General features: G+C 46.3%; 1 protein-coding gene across 3 annotated transcripts in view; it reads left to right on the forward strand.

Annotated features, from left to right (window-relative positions):
* COL6A2 (collagen type VI alpha 2 chain) overlaps positions 1-22,172 on the forward strand; it is a 64,458-nt gene that overhangs the window by 9,379 nt on the left and 32,907 nt on the right. For all 3 annotated transcript variants that reach the window (XM_081944012.1, XM_081944010.1, XM_081944011.1), the window contains exons 4-10: positions 1,049-1,069; positions 4,811-4,876; positions 13,795-13,848; positions 19,942-19,986; positions 20,459-20,485; positions 21,694-21,720; positions 21,810-21,854. In XM_081944012.1, the coding sequence (XP_081800138.1) occupies positions 1,049-1,069; positions 4,811-4,876; positions 13,795-13,848; positions 19,942-19,986; positions 20,459-20,485; positions 21,694-21,720; positions 21,810-21,854 (285 nt within the window). The remainder of the gene's footprint in view (positions 1-1,048; positions 1,070-4,810; positions 4,877-13,794; positions 13,849-19,941; positions 19,987-20,458; positions 20,486-21,693; positions 21,721-21,809; positions 21,855-22,172) is intronic.

Raw genomic sequence — 22,172 nt, forward strand, 5'->3', positions numbered from 1 at the left:
GATTCCTCCCTCCCCTGTATAGAAATAGACCCATTAAGGATTAGGAATTGAAGAGAGTTGTTCAACCAAATGCAAAACCATCTGGTAGTGGGACCGTCCTTGTGACATTGTTCATTTTATCAAGTAGGAATTTGTGGTCAAAATTAAGTAAGTGCCTTATTTAAAATTTAAGTATGGTATATTATACCCATAACATTCCCAATTATCGTAGTACTGTAATGTGTTTCCTGGGCATCTTAGCTATTTGTTTGGCATTTTATCTATAGCTTCTGCCTGATGGGTTGGCCTGTCCCAGTATCATTGTTTCTTTTCTCCTTAGTATTAACTCAGATGCTTTCAGAAGGATTTTTACCTTGGTGTCATACATTTCTATATAGATATAGTAATTCTTTATGAATAATGTGACTTCTCTCTTCCCTTTTGTTGGATCTGCTTCGTTTGAACAAATCATAACCTTCCATTCCTAAGTCCCATCCCACCAAGAATAAGTAATACTAGCAATGTCATATTTCCCCCCTGCTCTGTACTAGATTTTAATTTCTCTCTGTTTGTTCCCATGCTCTGCACACTGCTGTACAGGTATTTTGAGCCCTTTAGTATTTCCATGCATAGTCTGCCACAGAATCAAATTCTTCTTCAAATGGACTTCTTTCACAAAATTATGTCTTCTTTATATTTTGTATCATTTTCTCTGCTTCTAAAATCCACAGTTTTGAAAGCATTAGGATTTCTATGTCAAAGGCAAAATGAAAAATCTGAAGCCTGAGGTTTGATCGCAAGTAGGGTCAAGCAGGAAAAACAAAGTTAAGCAGAATACCAGTCATTATTGCTAAAATAGCCCTACTCCATCTGCTTTGTTTGATAATTCAGGAATTCTCACAGATAAAATCTGCATATCTCCCTTAAAATGGGATGAGAAAAACCAAACTTTGCATGGAGTATATTGGTGGTACGTGCTTAAACAAGCAGATTCAAAAAAAAAAAAAGCTATGCTGGTTTCTTTTGTCAGTTTTATAATTTTCTTTTATTTTTGTTCATTCCCTGACAGAAACATGATGCCTTTGTAAAGGTAAGTGTACAATTTGTGTCCATACAACAATATTATGAATAGGAACTTTTGGAAGCCATACTCAGCTGCAGGTTTCGAATCACTGCCAACTGTGCATTCTGTTTAGAACAGCGGTTCTCAACCTGTGGGTCATGACACCTTTGGGGGTTGAATGACCTTTTCACAGGGGTTGCCGAGGAGCCTCCCATGGAGAGACTGGCGAGAAGCCGGCCCGAAGGGAAGGAGCAGCTCGGGTTCCCCGCGCGGCGGAAGGAGAGGTGCCAGAAGACTGACGGGCTTCCCAGCAGGCCAGTCTGGCCAGCCTCCCATGCGGGCGTTTTTCAGTGACTGTTCCTGCCTGGGAACTCCGACAGGGCGCACGCCTTCACCGGGGTTGAGCTGCATCAAAAGGGGAGGCTTGGGCAGCAAGAAGGCCAACGGCTGAGAAGAGGCTGCGGCGGCCGCCAAGTCTCCACCTGACATCGCTTTCCCCCCCTCCCCCCAGCACAGGCCTGGCTCCGCTGAGCCGGCTCTGCTTAGTTCCACCGGGATATGAGGGGGAGACTGTTAGCTGGAAACTGAACAAAGAAGAAGGGAAGGGAGACCGGATTGGGGATGCAGGAGGGGGAGGAGGGGGTTACTGGTTGGAAGTCTGCGAGGTGGGATCACCGCGCACACGGCCGGAGGAGGAAAGAATAAAACCTTGCACCGGTAGGGGAGGGGCTTCTGCTGCTCTTCTCGCCGAAGGTGGCCGAGCGCCCAAGATCAGAGTGTGCGTGTGTGTGTGAGCGTGGTGGGTGGGGGAAAGGTAGGAGCCGGAATGGAGGCGAGGAGGGGGAAAAGAGAGACGTGCGCAGCACAGAGCACACTAGGAAAGCAGGTCGCTCCTAGTGATGGAGGTTGATGGGCAGAGCTACGGAAGCCAAGATATACCATTTCTGAGGCATTAAACAAGGCGGGGAAAATAAAATAAAGGAACGTGGGATGTGCATACGCTGAGATTCCCTATTAAGACTGTTACCATGCTACAGTGGTCGGCAAACCCCGGCTTGCAAGCCACATGCGGCTCTTTGGCCCCTCTCCTGCGGCTCCCTGCTGACCCAATCCGCTCTCCACCCTGAGAAGGCACGAGCCTCTTGCCTGTTTTTGCGATTCCACTTCCTTCGCAGGCAACTCAGTGTCGGGAAGAGCTCCAGCTCTTTTCTTGCACTTATATCTTGCGTGTGCCCAAGCAAAATACCCTCCTGGGCCAGGATCAAGGCGGAGGGGACAACGACTCTCCTCCCGCTGTCGCCACTGCACAATGAGGTGAGTAACTGGGTATGCAGCGCAGGGGAGCCACGCTGCGCAGGAGACTCCTCAGTGCCAGACTCAGGTAAGCGCGAGCCGCTGTCCCCTTCATGTTGGCTCAGGAAGGATGGAAATGGGGAGCAGCAGCAGTAGCTGGTTGGGTGCAGGGAGAGAAGAGCTCCAGTTCTCCTGCGCTGCACAGGACTCTCCTTGCGCAGGGCTCTGGAACTGTTCCCTCTCTGCATCCAGAGACGGCTGCTCCAGCTCTTTCCTGAGCCAACACGAAGGGGACCGCCGCTGGCGCTGACCTGAGTCTGGCGCTGAGGAGTCTCTTGCACAGCGTGGCTCTCCTGCGCAGCGCAGCCAGCTACTCTCAGTGCGGCAGCGGAAGGAGTCACTGTCCCTGCCGCTGTGATCCTGGCCCAGGGGCGTATTTTGCTTGTACGTGCAAGAAAGAGATGAAAGAGAAAAGGGGAGAAAGAGAGAGAGAGAGATAAATGAAAGAGAGCTGGAAGGAGAGAATGGGAGAGAGGGGAAATGGAAACAAATTAGAGGGAGAAGGGGGAGAGGGAGAAAGAAATGAAAGAGCTGAAGGGAGAGAATGAGAGAGGGAAAAGAGAGGGAAAAATCATGGGGAGAGAAAGGAGGAGAAAGAAAGAAAAAAAGAAAGAAAGAAGAACAAAAGAAAGAAGAAAGAAAGAAAGAAAGAAACTAACTTTCTCAGACCTATGATGAAAGCAATGGCAAGCTAGATCTCTTGCCAAGAAAACTGCAGTTTGCCAGAAGGCACAAATTGGAAGCAAGTCTGATATTTTTTAAAGAAAATAACAGAGATGGCAAAAAAAATGCAGCTGAAAATAAGATTATTTATAATTTTGGATAACGTATTATATTGTCAAACTCAAAAGAAATCAAAATATACTCAAGACTCACCTGTTCCGACTAGCTGGCTTAGCTGATTGACAGTTCCATCTTCTACCTCCTGGCAAACATTTTATTGGGGAATTTTTAAGGGAATTTTAATATTTTAATATTTGTATTTTAACTAAGAATTGTACAGTATATTTTTTACCTCCTCCGTCTACGTCCACGTCTATGTCTATGTCTATGTTCATGTCTATGTATTTGTATATGGTTTTAACATGACTGTACACCGCCCCGAGTCCTGCCTAGGAAAGGGTGCGGTCTAGAAATAAAAGTTGTTGTTATTATTATTATTATTATTATTATTATTATTATTATTATTATTATTATTATTATTATTATTATTATTATTATACTGTATGTCCTATTGCTGTTAGTACAATCTTGCCAGCTTCTATCAACTTAGAGTTTACTATGAAAAGACTACAGAGAAGCAATTTCCTACAATTAATAACTTTATTTTGGATTTGCTATCGTATTCAAGGAGAAAGAAAGAAAAAGAAAGAGAGAAAGGGAAGGAAAGAAAGAAAGAAAGAAAGGGAGAAGAGAAAGGGAGAGGAAAAATAGAGAAAAACAGAAATGAGAGGGAGGGGGAGAGAAGAGAGAGAGAGACTCTATTCCCATAGAAAACACTGAGCCATGAAACCTGGGTAGGCATGTCTGGGGCGGGGGGGATGTCATGTGACTGGATGGGAGTGATGTTGAGTTGGCAACACCCACCCAGGTTTTGTGGCTCCCGGTGTTTTCTTTTCTGTGGGAAATGGATCCAAATGGCTCTTTGAGTGTTTAAGATTGCCGACCCCTGTACTACACCATGCTTCAAGACAAAATTTCATTTACTTGTAATTAGAAATAAATATTTTACAATATATAATTACATATTGTTTTTGTGATTAATCACTATGCTTTAATTATATTCAATTTATAACAATAAAAATACATCCTGCATATCAGATATTTACATTACAATTCGTAACAGTAGCAAATTTACAGTTACATAGTAGCAACGAAAATAATTTTATGGTTGGGGGTCACCACAACATGAGGAACTGTATTAAAGGGTCACGGCATTAGGAAGATTGAGAACCACTGGTTTAGAAGAAGACCCCTTCCGGTGCAGTGAGACTTCTTTCTCAGAAAATAAATTCTGCGCTGATTTGCAGTGTCATAGAAATCTATCCAATCCAGCTTAATTCTTTTATGGATTTGTCTTCAGAAATACTAACAAAGGGATAGAGTACAAAATATGCAGAAATTGAATTATTTTTCCTATTGCAAAATCGTTAGAACAGGATGTGCAATTCACATATCCAGACTCACAGTATATGATATCGGATTAGGCAGCCTTCCTTCAAGAAATATTATAAAAGGGGAGTAGAAAAGATGCTTTTATGGAATTATGGAATTATTTAGTGACGCTGATTAAACTTGGTGGTCCTCCTTGTAAATATAACTTTGCCCCACAACTCCAAGATATCCTTGTAGAGGAGGGACAGAAAGCATATAATTCATTATGAAAACTTCACTTATATTTTCTTTTTCTTTTAGTGCTATAAAATGAGCTGCCTTGAAATTCAAGGTCCACGTGGTCCAAAGGGATTTCAAGGACAAAAGGTAAAGATATAAGGGCAAAGGGGACAATAAATATGTAAGAAGACAGAACAGATTGTGTATTATACAATAAAAGGTTTTCAACAGAAATCCCACATTAATGGCTCAAAAATATCAAAGATTCAATTTCAAGAGTGTGACTATTATGCATCCATTGGTTGTAGCTTTGGGGAAACGAAGTGAGGAAGTGATGTAATGCTTCAGTCTACACAGTAATCACATTTCATTAATAATTCAGCACAGTCACTTATCTTTAGACTATGTACATACAGATTAACCTGAATTCTATCCTAAAAATTGCAGGGAAAATATACATTTGGGTTTTTTAAATATATATTCCTTTAATATCAGCATTTTTATGAATCTGATATATGACACAAAGATGTATGATTCTGTATGAACATTTTCTGATTATATTTCATTTAATGCTACTACTTCCAATATTAATTTTTGCTTTTTGGGTTGTAGGGAAAGGATTAGTAGACAAATTTATATAATGATCATTCTTCTAATATACAACTTTCTATAATACTGTATATGTTGTTCCATAAGTTTTACATGAAATTCTTGAATGAAGTACTTATGCCACAATTGATGAGTCAACTTTTGCTATGATTCAGGGGTGGGTTTCTGCCGGTTCTTACCTCTTCAGTAGAGAAGGTTCCAGAAATCTACTGAACCGGTTAGAAGAGGTTCATCACGGAATGCCTGCCCCGCCCCCTCACTCACTTCCCCTGCCCGTTCTGTTGCCACTCATGGGCAGTAGCTTGTGCGGCGTGGCTGGCCTCCTAGGACCTCCCCGAACTTGCCTAGGAGGCGTGGCTGCCAGCAAAGCACAGGGGCATTCCAGGGTGCCCCTCCCCACTGGTTCCTTGCACAGACCTCTTTGTGGTGCTGGGAGGAATCCCTCCCCCCCAGAACAGGTTGTCCAAAGAGGTCAGTGCAAGGCTACGGTGGCTGCAAAGCGTGGCACGAGAGGCAGAAGTCCCTGAACCCAGCAGGGCAACACAGCTCCAACAGTAGCAGTAGTTTCCCCCTTCCTCCGCCCAGCTCTCCGCCTCCTCCTTTGCTTAAGCTCCCTGCTGGGTTCGGGGACTTCTGCCCCTCATGACGTGCTTTGCAGCTGCCAGAGCCCCGCACAGATCTCTTCAAGGTGCTGGCTGGGCAACTTGGTTCTGGGGATTTCCCCCTCCCCAAGAGACTGCCCGCCCATCTCTCCAGATCTTGCGGCTTTTTCAGGGTTATCTTTTTAAAAGAACGTCTCTCCGAACAATCTTGAAAACCTGGAAGGTTGCTTTGGGAGCATTCCCCCCCCCCCCGGGCACCTGCAGCCTTGGAGCCTGCAGCTTTAAACAAGCCTTTGCACAGTAAAGAAAATATTTTCACGACCGTGAGAAGTTCTTAATTGTCTTTACTGTGCAAGTTGCTGCAGGCTCTGAGGCTGCAGGTACTTAGGGATGGGGGGGGATGCTGCCCGTCTGTCCCCTCTCAAAGCAATGTTGCAGGTTTTCAAGATCATCTGCAGAGGCATATTAAAAAAGAAAATGGTCTTTTTTGGGGGGGGGAATGGGCTGCACATGGAGGAGCTGGCGGCCAGGGTGCCCTAAAGCAGCACCAGCCAGCATGTCCCTTAAGAAGAGCCCCAAGGGCAAGGGCAGCAGTGCTGCACCCACCTCCACCCTGCCCACTGCTCAGCAATGCGCCCCCGCCTTCTTCTCCTCAGCAGGCGGCCCGGGCAGGGGTGCGGGCATGGCCCAGGAGGGAGCAGCCAACAGCGGGGGGGGGGGGCGCTGGCCAGCCAGCCCTCCCTCAGTGGCGAGTTCCACGATGTCACCTTCAAGGTAAGTGGCAGCCACAGGCGCCACTTGCCCAGGACAGCGGGCCTAGCCCGGCACCCACCCAGCCACCGCTTGGCGGGCAGGTGGCCAGAGGGTTGCCCTGGCCTGACCGGCAGCTGGCACAAACCCCCCTCCTGTTCCTTCTTCTGTGGGGGGAGCTGCCTTTGACCGCCACCTCATTTCCAATTGGGGAGTGGGGGAGAAATCCTCTGCATGGATCCCCCCAATTGGAAGGAGGAGGCTCCGCTGGTCCGGAGCCCATCCGTCGGGGGGATCCCCCTCGCGTTCCTCGTCTTCCTGGATTGGCTCCATACCAGCGAAGCCTCCTCCTTCTTTTTAACCAGGCAATCTTTCCTAAGACATAAAAAAGAACCTTAATTGCAGACTCAACAAAAGAAGCTGGAAAGAGATGCTGAAGCCAGGCAGCTGAAACCTGGGACTGGAGAACAACCTTTTCTGTCCCCTTACCAGCCCATCCGGGAAGATAAGGAACGCAAGGGGGATCCCTCCCCCCGTGGATGGGGTCCAGACCAGTGGAGCTTCGTCCTTCTTTTTAGCTAGGTGATATTTAACCAGGCAATCTTCGGCTGCTGCACAAGCCCACGGGCACGCGCTGCCTTCTTCTCTCTGATAGCTGCCTGGTTAAAAAGAAGGATGAGGCTCCGCTGGTCCGGAGCCCATCCGCGAGTTGGGAGGGATAGACGGACAGACAGGCAGACACACACACACACACACACAGACACACACAGAGAGTGAGTGATTAAGTGAGTGAGATAGAGAGAGAGAGAGAGAGAGAGAGAGACCCACACACATACATATACACACAGAGTGACAGACAGAGAAGAAGGGAGGGGAGAGAGACACAAAGATAGAGATAGAGGGAGGGAGAGAGACAGAGACAGACAGGGAGACACAGAGAGAGAGAGAGTGAGTGAGAGACAGACAGACACACACATACAAAGTGACAGATGGAAGAGGGAGGAGAGAGAGAGAAAGAGATACAGACAGACAGACACACAGACACACAGAGAGGATGACAGAGACAGAGGGGGAGGGAGGGAGAGAGGGACAAAGTGAGACAGACAGAGAGACACAGAAAGAGAGAGAGAGACAGAAAGAGAGGGAGAAAGAGAAAGAAAGGAAGAAAGAAAGAAAGAAAGAAAGAAAGAAAGAAAGAAAGAAGAAAGAAAGAAAGAAAGAAAGAAAGAAAGAGAACTTATGACCACAATTGAGCCCAAAATTTTGGTTGCTAAGCAAGAGTGTCATTGAGTGAGTTTCACCACATTTTCCTAGTTGGCCATGCCCACCTGGTCACATGACCACGGAGCCAGTCACACAAAACAGGCCACACCTACAGAATAGGTTCTAAAAAAATTTGAAACCCACCACTGCTATGATTGTGCCAGATGATTACATTCATAATTTAGACAGTTGCATAACTGAGAATTGCAGTCTATACCCTATAAATCTGCATAGTTGAGAACTATACAGCTACATAGTTCTCTAGTATTTGAAGACATGTATTTAGAATATAAGCCATTCATTGACAATTCAGCTTCTTACGTATTTGCAAAGAGAAGTACGTAAAAAAGCAAAAGTAAGTCTCCTAGCCCTAGCCTAGAATCCTATATTCTCTTTTCTGAAACAAGTGACTGTTAGATATCCACACAAGCTGCTGTGGTTTCCACTCCAGTCCTCTATTTAGGTGGGAACAGAGGTTCAATCTGATTGGTTGAGAGGTCTGACAGCTCCCTATAAAAGGAGAGCTGTCAGACTTAACAATTGCTGGATTGTACATACTTGTCTGTGAATAAAGAGCTGTTGTTGCCTTGAACTGTCCTCTCATTGCCCTGATCTAACACTGGTGATGAAGGTGGGATCGAGAGGCAGATAAGGCAAAGAACGAACAACCAGACAATCCAGCAAGTGAATCCAGCCCGGAGCATCGGCGCGGCTTCGAGCAGCCATTTTAAAGCGACAAATTCAAACCGCACAAAACAAAATGGCCATGCACGCTCTGCCAACTCTGTACGACCCAGTGGCCGAACATTGGGAATCCTATATGCTGAGGTTCAAATGCTTCCTCGAGGCAAACGACCTCATGGGAGTACCGGACTCCCGAAAAAAGAACCTGTTCCTGGGATACTGCGGCCATGAGGTTTTCGAGATGGCCAAAGACCTATCAGAGCCAACTCCGATCCAAGCAGTTACATGGGAGGCCTTTCAGCAGACGCTTCGAACACACTACGCGCCCAAGCCGTCCCGTCATGTCTGCCGACACAAGTTCTACATGCGGAACCAAAAGGCCGATGAATCCATCAATCAATACGTTGCAGCCTTATGAAAAGCGGCAACGTATTGCAACTTCCGTGACCTGGACGACCAAATCCTGGATCGTCTGATCTGCGGAGTGCGGGACATTCATTTGCAGAAACGCCTGCTAGCAAAATCCAACATGTCTCTGCAGATCACACTCGACAAGGCCAGGGCATCAGAGTCAGCCGACAGGTCCACGGAAGCTCTGCACCGCCAGCACAACGCACCCCAATCCATCATTAAGCAGGCGTGCATCCACCACGAGGCCACAGACCAGGACACAGATGACAGCAAGTGCGATGACAGCTACCGCATGTGCAGTAGCCGCACGAAGCCGGCGTGAAAATTCAACTCCCGTTTGCCGCCCTGCGCAAGTTGCGGAGGGAACCATCCCTGGTCTACCTGCAGATTCGGGAACGCAACCTGCCAGCATTGCTATAAGAAAGGGCACATCGCAAAAGTGTGCCGGAGAGAAGTCCCCGCCCCCACTTGGCAGCCACAAACATACCGGCAACAGAGGCCCATCCCAGGGGCCTGGCGAAAGAACCAAGGGTGCCCAGAGAGAGAACCAAGGGAGACAGCCCAGAGAGAGTACACCCAGAGAGAGTACACTCAGAGAGAACCGCTGAAAACCTATCACACAACGATAGGTCAAGTCCGCACACGGCAGCCAAAGAAGCTATAGCTCACGGTCCTCATTGAGGACGCTCCCTTTGAGCTTGAAGTTGACACTGCATCATCACTCACGATCATATCCTGGTCAATCCTAAAACAGGCTTTCCCAAGCCTCAAAAAACGGCAGCTTCGCACGCCAGACATCATGCTGTGCAACTACCAGGGGAACCGAGTCCCCATCATGGGCCAGGGCACCTTCCGAGTCCAATTCAAGGGCATCACCACCCAGCTTCTCGTGACTGTGGCCAGCGCACCACTGCAAAGCCTCCTGGGGTTAGACTGGTTCGAAGCCCTGGGCTTGGAAGTTACCGGCATCAACGCCATCGTAAACGGCAGCGCCGAGGCAATATTTAAGGAGTTCAAGGACGTCTTCAGCTCCGGCCTCGGTAAGTATGTGAGAACGCCAATTTCATTTAATTTGGACCCCAACATCACGCCTATCAGGCTCAAACCCAGGAGAGTGCGTTTTGCCCTCCGTCCTAAAATTGATAGGGAAATTGACAAGCTGGTGAGCCAGGGGATCCTAGAACTAGTCGACCATGCTCTCTGGGAGACTCCAATAGTGACCCCGGTCAAGCCGGATGGGTCAGTCCTCATCTGCGCAGACTATAAATGTACAATAAACAACACGCTACAACAAAGCGCCTACACTGTGCCCATTGTATAGCACTTATTACATTCGCTAGGGCCAGGAAATTTTTTTTGCTAAATTAGATATGGTGCAGGCATACCAACAGTTGCCTGTAGATGGCGCCACAGCAGAGGCCCAGACCATTGTGACGCATAGGGGTGCATTCAAATGCAACCGCCTACAATTTGATGTTAGTATCACCCCTGGATTGTTCCAAAGCATCATGGAACGGCTTTTGCAGGGGATACCAGGAGTCGTCCCCTATTTCGACAACATCTTGGTATCGGCTGCAAATGAGGCACAACTTTTAAAACGTGTCAGGGCCATTTTGACTAGAATTCGGGAAAAAGGCCTCTGCCTCAAAAAAGAAAAATGCAAAATTAATGTGCCCAGGGTAGAATTCCTAGAGTACATGATTGAGGGTTCTGGGATCCACCCAACATCCCAAAAAGTTAAAGCAATCCAGGATGCCCCTACACCTCGCAATCAGACCGAGTTGCAAGCTTTGCTCGGGTTCCTTAACTTCTACAGCGTCTTCCTCAGGCAGAAAGCAACCGTTGCTGAGCCCTTGCATCGACTTCTAGCCAAAAATGCTAAATGGACTTTGGGAAGAGCCGAGGCCACCGTGTTCGCCGGTGTAAAGCGCCTACTCACTGCTGACTCCCTGCTGGTCCAGTACAGCCAAACCCTGCCGCTGGTTTTAACATGCGACGCTTCCCCCTTCGGCGTCGGTGCAGTCCTCAGCCACCATATGCCCAACGGCACTGAAGCCCCCATCGCCTTCTACTCGAGAACCTTGTCTCCCGCTGAACGGAACTATAACCAACTGGACAGAGAAGCCTTGGCTGCTGTAGCGGGAGTCAAGCATTTCCATGAGTACCTCTTGTACCTCTATGGCCGCGACTTTGAACTTGTGATGGACCACAAGCCGTTGCTGGGGCTGTTGGCTGGGGACCGACCCACCCCGGTATCCCTTTCCCCATGCATGACCAGGTGGACTGTTTTCCTGGCTGCCTACACATGCAAACTGGTACACTGACCAGGCTCCATGCTGGGACACGCCGACGCTTTGAGCCGCTGTCCCCTACCCGAACTGTTGGCCGACCCCACTCCTGAGACTCTGGTCCTTTTGATTGACAGTTTGGACTCTGGACCAGTCTCCTCTGCTGATGTTGCCCGCTTTTCCGCGAAGGACAATGTAATCAAGCAAGTGCTTAACTGGGTGCCTGTTGGGGTTGAATTTAAAATGTTTTATGCAAAGCATGACGAACTGTTGGTCCTTAAGGGATGCTTACTGTGGGGGGACAGGGTCATTGTTCCAAACAGACTGCAACAAGCAGTATTAGATGCATTGCATGTGGGGCATCCTGGCATCATCAGGATGAAGGCATTGGCTAGGAGCTACGTCTGGTGGCCTAACATGGACAGGGAAATTGAAGAGTGGGTGGCCACTTGCACTCCTTGTCAGGAATCCAGACCAGCTCCCCCAGAGGCGCCCGCTAAGGAGTGGGAGCACCCTCAGGCACCCTGGTCTAGGGCGCACATAGATTTTGCAGGCCTCGTTCATGGCCAAACGTTCCTAATAGTTGTGGACACATATTCGAAATGGTTAGAGGTAGCCCCAATGACCTCTACCACAGCAGAGGTGGTCATCAAGGTGCTACAGAGACTTTTCTCCACGCACGGCCTGCCTGACGTCTTGGTCTCCGACAATGGGCCCCAATTTACGGCCATGCACTTCGAGACCTAGCTAGCTAGCCAGGGAATTCGGCATGCCCTGGTCGCGCCATTCCACCCGGCTTCCAATGATCAGGTGGAGAGAATGGTGCGATCTGCAAAAGAGGCCCTCGCCAGGATGGGCCCGGGTGATTGGCAAACATGGGTTGATCACTTTTACTAATACAACATATTACTCCTAGCGCCACCTCCGGGAGAAGCCCCGCCGAGCTTCTAATGGGTCGCCGTCTAAGGTCCCACCTAGACCGGCTACACCCAAACTATTCTGCCACATCGCCCCCAGACTCCACTAGCAAAATTCGGAACTTTAGCATAGGAGATTCAGTATACGACCACAACTATGCAGGGGGGATCAATTCTGTGGATTCCTGCCACGGTGATAGGCATCACCGGGCCTCGCTCTTACCTATTAGAGCTGGAGGATGGTAGAGAAGGCACATTGACCAACTCCGTGGTCGCTTAACCCACTTCAATCTTAGGACACCAGACGAAACTCTTGACGCCAACCGACCAAGGCCCTACCCAAAAGGAGCAAACATTCACTCCTTCCACAGACTTCTCAATCCCGAAAGAACCGGCAGACTTACCTGAGTTTGTTGCAAGCCCACAGCGAGCCCCGAGTGAACAAACTCAAAGGACTCCAGCCGCAGCCTGGGGTAAGTTCCAGCAGCTTCCACCGAGAGGAGCTGAGGAGCACACAGGTCCCTCCGATCTGCTCCATGAACCAGTTCAAAATGAACTGCACAGGTCTGCCAGAGTTAAGCAGAGACCCACCTACCTAAAAGACTACGTCACTAATTGGAACACTCCAACTAAGAGGGAAGGGGTGTTAGATATCCACACAAGCTGCTGTGGTTTCCACTCCAGTCCTCTGTTTAGGCGGGAACAGAGGTTCAATCTGATTGGTTGAGAGGTCTGACAGCTTCCTATAAAAGGAGAGCTGTCAGACCTAACAATTGCTGGATTGTACATACTTGTCTGTGAATAAAGAGCTGTTGTTGCCTTGAACCTGAGTCTGTCCTCTCATTGCCCTGATCTAACAGTGACCTTGAACTTTGATTCCAAAGGCTGACATCTTATCTATGTTCTTTGGCATTTTTTAAATTAAAAATTAGAAATGCTCTTGAAGGATCAATCTGCCAAGACATTTCAAGAAGTTTAGGAAATTGGCCAGAAAACTTTGGACTCACTTACAAAATAACAGCAGGCACATGGAACCTTAGCAATTATGCATACATACACGTATGTATACATACATACATACATACATACATACATACATACATACATACATATATATATACACTCCTAGTTTCTACACACACATTCTTTTTGTATACAACAAGTGCTTAGTGAACAGCGTACTGTCTGAATCAGTTTGTTTACATAACAATATTAAACTCCTAGTTTCTACCTCTATTTTCTAACCAGGTACTTTGGCAATTATGGTTCCTTGATAGCAGCAACCTGGTTCAGTAATCTCCTGTTTTCAGGGTTGATCCCTTGTTTGAATGGCAATCATTGCTATCAGTAGCTTAGCCTTTAGATTTGGATGGGATTTCTTCCAGATTTGTAGGTTGGACAAGAAGCACGGTATTGAATACAATATGAAAAGCCTGAGCCAACAAGCCACATGAAATGATGTGTGAGCGTAGAAGTTCATTCAGCTTTTTATTTTATGGGAAATCTCTGAATTAATTATTTTCTTTTTTTTTTACTTTTAGGGTGCAAAAGGGAACATGGGGATTCCAGGCTTTCTTGGGCAAAAAGGACGACAAGTAAGTAACCGGAAAAAGGGAGAATTCTACTAAGTACTATACAATTGCTGTTTCTTTGAACATGGAGTACACCAGGTCATATTGAATCAGACTCTCACCTACACACCAGTTTTTGGATGGCATTTAATTCTAAAATTAGCCTATGATAATCAATCAGTATCTGAATTCGTTTGAGAATGTTCAGTGAGTATATTATTTTGGTCATAAGATTTTCAACTCTCTTTAATGAGAATTTACTTATTTAAATAATCTGTGTACATCCATTTATCACGCTGCTCTAATCCCCTTCAAAAAGAAAATCAAAAGCTTCCATTTAATTTTTCTTTTAGATCATGAAACAGATTCTCTCTCTCCTTTTTTCTTTTAATAATAGAAGTTTAAGTGGAATGCATCAGATTTCTAAATACAGATTAGATCCTCATTAGGGGTCAAAGTATTAAAGTCCATTTTAGCCATGCTGGCCAAGGCGCTTTCCAGATTAGGATTCCCCACACACTTTAAATTAGATTCATATCATTGTTGTTAAAGACTTTGCTGGGAATGGTCTATGCTGGGAGTGGCTGAAGGAGTAGAGAGAAAATCCTCAATCTTGTGTCATCCATCCTCTTGGCTTTTAGTTTCTGTTAGATATTTGTTCTAATTACAGTGGTTTCCACCAAGGTCCTCTGTTCCGGTGGGAACAGAGGTTTAATCCTATTGGTCGAAGGGTCTGACAGCTCCCTATAAAAGGGCTCCTGTCAGACTCAACCTTTGCTGGATTGTTCTCACTTGTTGTACTTAATAAAGAGCTGTTGTTTCCTTTAAGCCTGTGTGTGCCTATCCATTATCCAATCTAACACTGGCGACGAAGGTGGGATTGGAAGGCAACTAGGCGAACCGAAGAGCGTAGCAATCCAGCAAGTACATCCAGCCCTGAGAGCAGCCATTTTTGAGTGGCAAATTCAAAACACCCTCTGAACACAAAATGTCCATGCACGCCCCACTGACTCCGTATGACCCAGTCACCAAGCACTGGGACTCGTACATGCTACGATTTGACTGCTTCCTCGAGGCAAACGACCTCATGGGCCTGACTGAAGGCCACAAGAAGAACATGTTCCTCGGGTACTGTGGCCGGGAAGTGTTCGAGATGGTGAAAGACCTCTCTGAGCTGACACCGCTACAATTAGTCACCGGGTCCATGCTTCAGCAGACGCTGAGGACCCACTATGCACCCAAGCCATCCAAGCATGTTCGCCGGCATGAGTTTAACATCAGAAACCAAAAAGGAGGGCGTCAATTAACGAGTACGTTGCGGTGCTCCACAAGACCGCGGCGTACTGCAAATTCCGTGACCTGGACGAGCTGATTCCGGACCGCGTAATTTGCAGCGTACGGGACATTAACCTACAGAGGAGGTTACTTGCTAAATCTAACCTCAATCTGCAGATCGCCTTGGACGAAGCCAGGGCATCTGAATCCGCCATCAAATCTACGGAGACTCTGCAGCGCCAAAGCGCTCCACAAGACGCGCAAAACAATACACATGTACATCGCGACGCTGCAGAGCCCGACAGCTCAGAAGGCGAAGAAGATGACAGCTGCCGGATGCCTAGCCGGCACGCAAATTCAAACCGTGTCTCCCACCTTGCACTAGCTGCGGAGGAGACCATACCAAATTGGCTTGCCATTTCCGTGACGCAACCTACCAGCGCTGCGGACGGACAGGGCACATCGCCAAGGTGTGGTGGAGCGAATTCCCTGCCATGGCCTGGCAGCCTAGAAGCACATCACACCGCCAGCAGAGACCCAGCCAAGGGGCCTGGCAGAAGCCACCACGGCACTCAGAGGGCGACAATAGAGTCACCTACCACATGTCAATCGGCCAAGTCCGCACCAGACGGCCAAAAAAGCTGAAGGTCACAGTCCTCATCAAGGACTCTCCATGTGAGATGGAGATTGACACCGGGTCATCACTGACCATCGTACCATGGTCTACCCTAAAGCAGGCTATCATCATCCCCAGACATCATCCCCAGACTGCCTCATCATCCCCAGACTACACAAGCAAGATTCAGACATTTAGAGTAGGGGATTCGGTATCCGCCCACAACTACGCCGGGGGAACTCTGTGGATTCCTGCCACAATGATAGGCATCACTGGCCCTCGTTATTACCTCCTAGAGCTCGAGGACGGTAGGAATTGGAGAAGGCATATTTACCAACTCCGTGACAGCCTCTCCAACTCCACTCTTAGGCAACCAGAGGTAACTCCTGCACGAGTTAGCCAAAGCCCTACCCAAATGGAGCAAATACTCACTCCTTCCATGGCCAGCTCAAGCCTGAGGGTACCGGGAAACTCATCTGGTTTTGTTGCAGGCCCGCAGCAAGCTCTGAGCTAACCAGCTCTAGAAGCTCCAGCCGCAGTCTGTGAAAGGTTCCAGGAGCTTCCACCAAGCGGAGCTGCAGAGCAAACAGGTCCGTCCGACCTGTCCAAGGAAACCCCTCCTACTGAACTGCGCACGTCAGGCAGAGCTACCCAAAAGCCCGTCTACCTGCGTGACTACGTAACAAGTAGGATTGTTCCATCCAAGAGTGTTAGATATTTGTTCTAACTACAGTGGTTTCCACCAAGGTCCTCTGTTCTGGCAGGAAGAGAGGTTTAATCCTATTGTCGAAGGGTCTGACAGTTCCCTATAAAAGGGCTGCTCTCAGACTCAACCTTTGCTGGATTGTTCTCACTTGTTGTACTTAATAAAGAGCTGTTGTTACCATAAAGCCTGTGTGTGCCTACCGTGTTTCCCTGAAAATACGATATGTCTTGAAACTAAGGCCACGCCAGATTTTCACAGTGGGCAAAAATATAAACCCTCCGCCGAAAATAAGCCCCAGTGAAGGGGTGGGTTTAGCCAGAACAGGGGGCAGCCCTTCCCTTCCCTGGTCACCTCAGGGCTTCTTGGCCCCTTAATCGGATCAGCTGGGCCACTCTGTTCACAAAACAGCTGATTTGTGGGTGCCGCTCAGGCCTCTGCCGCCAGCAAATGCCGGTCGCTTTTGCAGCCAATTGCGGCTACAAAAGAAGCCGGAGGCCAAGTAACATAACCCAACCCTCCTTGCCTAACGGTGACAGTCAAAGTTCGCAATTCCGTCCACAGAACAGGAACAGAAGGCATGGAAATCAATATACCTGGGACATCGGAAGAAGCCATGCGAGGAGACGCTGCTGCCGAAGTGCAAGAAATCTCCCCCCCCCACCTGCAGATCGTCCTTTCAAAGAGGAGTTTCACCAGGATAAAGGCGACACAAACGCCACCTTCAGCCACCTCTTCGTCCTGGTGAAACTCCTCTTTGAAAGGACGATCTGCAGGTTGGTGGGGGGGAGATTTCCTTCACTTCGGCAGCAGCGTCTCCTCGCAGGGCTTCTTCCAATGTCCCAAGTATGTGGATTTTAATGCCTACAAGAGGTCGCTTCTCATCTGCATATTCACATTGAAGGCTCAAAATGGGGCGTTTTTGCAAATGGCTTGAAAATGGGAAGGGAGATATTCCTGCCTCTCCCCCTGTTCTGAAGGTCAGCACAGACTGAGAACAAGATAAGAGACGAAATCCCCACTCCCCATTTTCAAGAGGTTTGAAAAACGCCACATTCCAAGCCTTCACATTATCCAGGATTGCAGGATTGAAGGCATGCGGGAGGGAGGATTTTGTCTCTTATTCTATTTTCAGTCTGTGACCTTCAGAACGGGGAGAGCCAGGAATATCCCCCTCCATATTTTCAAACGGTTTGGAAAAACATTCCATTTCGAGCCTTCAGCATATTCCAGGATTGCAGGATTGAAGCTCAGAATGAGGCATTTTTGCAAACGGCTTGAAAATGGGGAGGGGAGATTTTCGTTCCTCTTACCCTGTTCTGAAGCTCAGCACAGACTCAGAGGCAAAATCTGCCCCCCCTTTTTTTCCTGGCAATCGTTCTTTCCTTGGGATCTCAGCACAGACGCACATCCCCCCAAATGCTCTATCTGAAGCCTTCTCTGCATCTGTGCAGAGCTCCCAAGGAAAGGATGGTGTGTATGTGTGTGTGAGAAAGAAATCCCCAATCCCCCCCCCCTCCCAAAGCAGCCGCATCCCTCCACTAACCTGCTTTCCTGCTCCATTCTCCACTGCCACATACAGGGCAAGAAAAGTAGTTTGTGGGACTACTTCCAACTTTGCGAGATTTTTTTTTTTTTTTTTGCGAGAACTTGGAAGGTATTTTCTGGTATTTTTTTACCATAGTCACACAGTCTACTTTTCTTGTCCTGCACATGGAATGGAGAATGGAGCTGGAAAGCAAGTTAGTGAAGGGATGTGGCTGCTTTGGAGGGGGAGTGTGTGTGTGTGTGTGTGTGTGTGTGTGTGTGTGCGTGTTTGTTCGTTCTGCCAGGAAAAGCCCTCCCCCACAAGGCCAGAGCAGCACAGTCAGCTGTTCGGCAGCCAGCAAGCAGGGCAGGTGAAGGCCAGGATGCAAGGAGAACTTGGGTCATTGTGGCCGCAGGCAAGCAGGTGGTGGGACCGGGAGGGTGGGGCTGGTGGGCTTGCGGCTTCCTGCACCTGAAAAATAATAAGGCCTCCCCCTTTAATAAGTCCAAGGCCATATTTCATGGGTCAAAAAAATATAACACCCTGTCTTATTTTCGTGGAAACGTATCCATTACTCAATCTAACAGTCTCTATTTAATCTTTGTTGATTTTAATTTTTTTATATTTTCTGTTTATCATTTTGTAAGCCTTCCAGAATCACTTCAATAGTGAGATAGGCATGTTATTATATTGATGTCAGCCTACAGTCTGTGTGCTCTAACAGAACATTTCCACTCAATGCAAAAATATGCCTGTCCTATATGGGGCAATGTTAGTACGGATACTGAAGATATGTATGTCTTTATTATCAAACAAGAGGCTGAAAATCTGGGTACATCTTATACACTGAATACAACATTTTTTGCCTCCCAAAACCCCACCCCTTTCACCAAAATGGCTGTGCATAGCTTTTAGGAAGCTTCCAGAGTGTTCCTGGGGGATGGGGAGGGCAGAAATGAACGAAAAATGGGCCATTTTTTGCTCAATTTTGCCCCCTCCCCAGCCTCCAGGAGCGCACTATAAGCCTCCTAAAGGCTATTCTTGCCTCTTTTTTTTGAAAAATAAATGGGCCTGTTTTCACGAAAAACAGGCTGTTTTTGGGAGGTCTGCAGAATGCAAAAACTTTTTTTTCCAATTTGCTTCTTCAAAATCTGGGTGTGTTTTATACTCCCGTGCGTCTTATACTCCAAAAAATATGGTATATATTATGTGTGCATGTAGAAGGCAACTGGAATCTAAAGAAATGTTTGTACCCTCCACACATACATTAGCTTTCCATCCATATCTACCTTCTGTTAGGATCAGAATGAAGAATAGGCTTGACCCAGATGTTATACTGTAATGTGGTGTGACTTTCCTTGAATAAACCTCAGTCTCATGCAGTTTATCATTGGTTGATAATTCTGGCAATCAGAACTCGTGAATGGAAAGGGAAGATGAGGAGAAAGTGTATATTTGACTCTCCAACTTGCTAATGTACCTCAGCACAGCTTAACAATATACCAGAACCAAGCCTATATCTTTTTTACAATGTGTGAAAGCAGTTTTCATAGTTTGTTCATGCTGCTTGCTTTCATTCCACACTGACCTCTAATAAACAAAACCTTTGATGTAGTTGAATGCAATGATAGGGCAAAAGAAATATATTCATCAATGCATCTAAAGACTATAACACAATTCTTTCAACTCTTTAAAAATATGTTTGTATTCTCATCATATATGTTTATTCAGTCTAGAAACAGAAATAATCACTAATATATTGCTATTCCAAATGTAGCTGCCATAGGTTAATCATATTAAATTCACAAGTATATATATATAATATTGCAACAATAATGTAAATTGATAAAATTGGTATAATTAATAATATTGCATAATGCAATTATCGCCTTGTTCAAATTAATGTAAGCAATACATATTATTTCCTGCCTAGGGTAAATGAACATATTTTGCAGATTATGTCAACTAATAATGGCATTTTCTTTTTACATATAGGGTGATCCAGGAATTGAAGGTCCAATTGGACACCCTGGACCTAAGGTAAATAATTTTGGGTCTCACTTTTAAGTATTTGTTCTTGTGCTTAGAACTTGACCAAATAAGATGGTTCCAGAGAGCAGGATAGAAGGAGCAGGGCAGGGGAAGAGGGAGGGAGGGAGGGGGAGAGAGAGAGGGGGGGGAGATTATATATAAACAAAAAATGAAAATGTGAAAATCTGGTGGAAATCAGATGGGAATCATTTGCAAAGCATGACTCTTCCATAGTAACTGATAGCCTGCAGAAGCAGCCTTAAGTGTATAGTCTAAGCCAGGGACCAAACAGGAGGGCAAGACATAGGAGAAGATATGTTGAGGCATGTTGGGAGAGCATAAATTCCAAACTAATCATTTACTTAAATGTATTTGTTTAAATCAACTAATTAACAAATCTAAGTCAATTCACTCTAGTCAGAATAGCATATCAGAACTAAGACTATACTATATCCATAAACACATTTTGTTTCTTTTCCAGGGTATTCCTGGTCTAAAAGGAGAAAAGGTAAGGTAATTTTACACATTCAGAAAACTTTGGGAAGTGTGCTTTATAATCGGAATGCTTTATTTATTATAATTCTGCATTTCAAGGAGAGTCCTGTGCAATAGGTCCCCTGTCACCGTTCCTGGAGATAGAGGCAAAAGGCCTTCGCCTGCATGCAGAACATGTAATCCTGGGTTGGGCTGAAACAAGCTCCTGGAATGCAGGAGAACCTCTGCTACTAGGACAGAGCAATGCTTTGGATTGGGAAGCAGAAATATATTCTCTACAGCTCTTTCAACCCAAAGCAGCTTTTTCTGGGTTGAGCTGTTACTAGTTTGCGCTATGGAGCTCCTAGGAAAAGAAGTAGCTACTGAAGCAGTGGCAAAGAGGTGCTCTTAAGATCCCCCCCATATGCCTGAAGCACTTTCGGTTTTCATGTTGGACGTACTGTTTTGTCCTAAAAGTAAAAGGTAAAAGTTCCCCTCGCACATATGTGCTAGTCGTTCCCGACTCTAGGGGGCAGTGCTCATTTCCGTTTCAAAGCCGAAGAGCCAGTGCTGTCCAAAGATGACTCTGTAGTCATGTGGCTGGCATGACTAAACGCCAAAGGAGCACGGAACGCTGTTACCTTCCCACCAAATGTGGTTCCTATTTTTCTATTTGCATTTTTAAATGCTTTCAAACTGCTAGATTGGCAGAAGCTGGGACAAGTAACAGGAACTCACTCCATTACACTGCACTAGGGATTCGAACCACCGAACTGCTGACCTTTCTAATCAACAAGCTTATCTCATTTTAGCCACTGAGCCACCGTGTCCCCCATGTTCAGTCCTAATCACTACCCAATAAGCAGTGGTCCTGTGCTTTACTGAAATGCTCTGATACTGCAGTTGTGTTTTGCTTTTAATATTGTCTGGCTAATTGCTGGGATGTTACTTATATTATCATTTGTGACTTCCTTATTGTGAGCCACCTTTGTAAAACTTCTATCCCTAAAAAAATTCTTTTTCACCCAATTGGCCAGACAGGACTTAACATTGCAACAGAAGTCTTGTGGTGGGCATAGGAGTGGGGAAGACCTTCCATGTCATTTGTTCTAGGATAATATTTAGTGACACAGAATTATTTCACTCTGTCCCAAATAATTTCTTAACTAGCTGCCACATTGTTGTGGCTGTTTTTAAAGGAATCAGGGCTTGACTCATCTTGTTTTCTTACATCCTTTGTAGGGAGAGTTTGGAACAGATGGACGAAAGGTAAGGTTTGACAGAAGAACTTAAGACACTATTTCACTATTGGTCTTATGGAAAAAGCTGTCTCTAATGCTTTTGGTCTTTGATTTCAGGGAGCTAGTGGTACTGCTGGAAGAAATGGCACTGATGGACAGAAGGTAGTGTTGTTTTTAGCACTATAATGTTAGTCTTTTGTTTATATTGTTAAAATGCCTTTTTAAAGGAGAATGGGCTCCCTAAATATAAGCTTTAATTAGCAATCTAAAACAGGAGAGTGGCCCAGACAGATCATTAGTTTTCCCTTTCATTTTGTAACTGAATATTCATTGCTTGTTGGCAAGTTCTTCTGTCTCATTCCTGAAGTTCCCTAATATCCACATCCTCATTTAATTTAATTTAATTGGAAGAAAATAACTGTTTAATTTAAAGAAACAGTCATTTGATCTGTCTGAAAATTTGTCAACACCATGTTGTGT

Source organism: Natrix helvetica, assembly GCF_964273705.1.
Source record: "Natrix helvetica genome assembly, chromosome: 2".
In the NCBI taxonomy this organism is placed as follows: Eukaryota; Metazoa; Chordata; class Lepidosauria; order Squamata; family Natricidae; genus Natrix; species Natrix helvetica.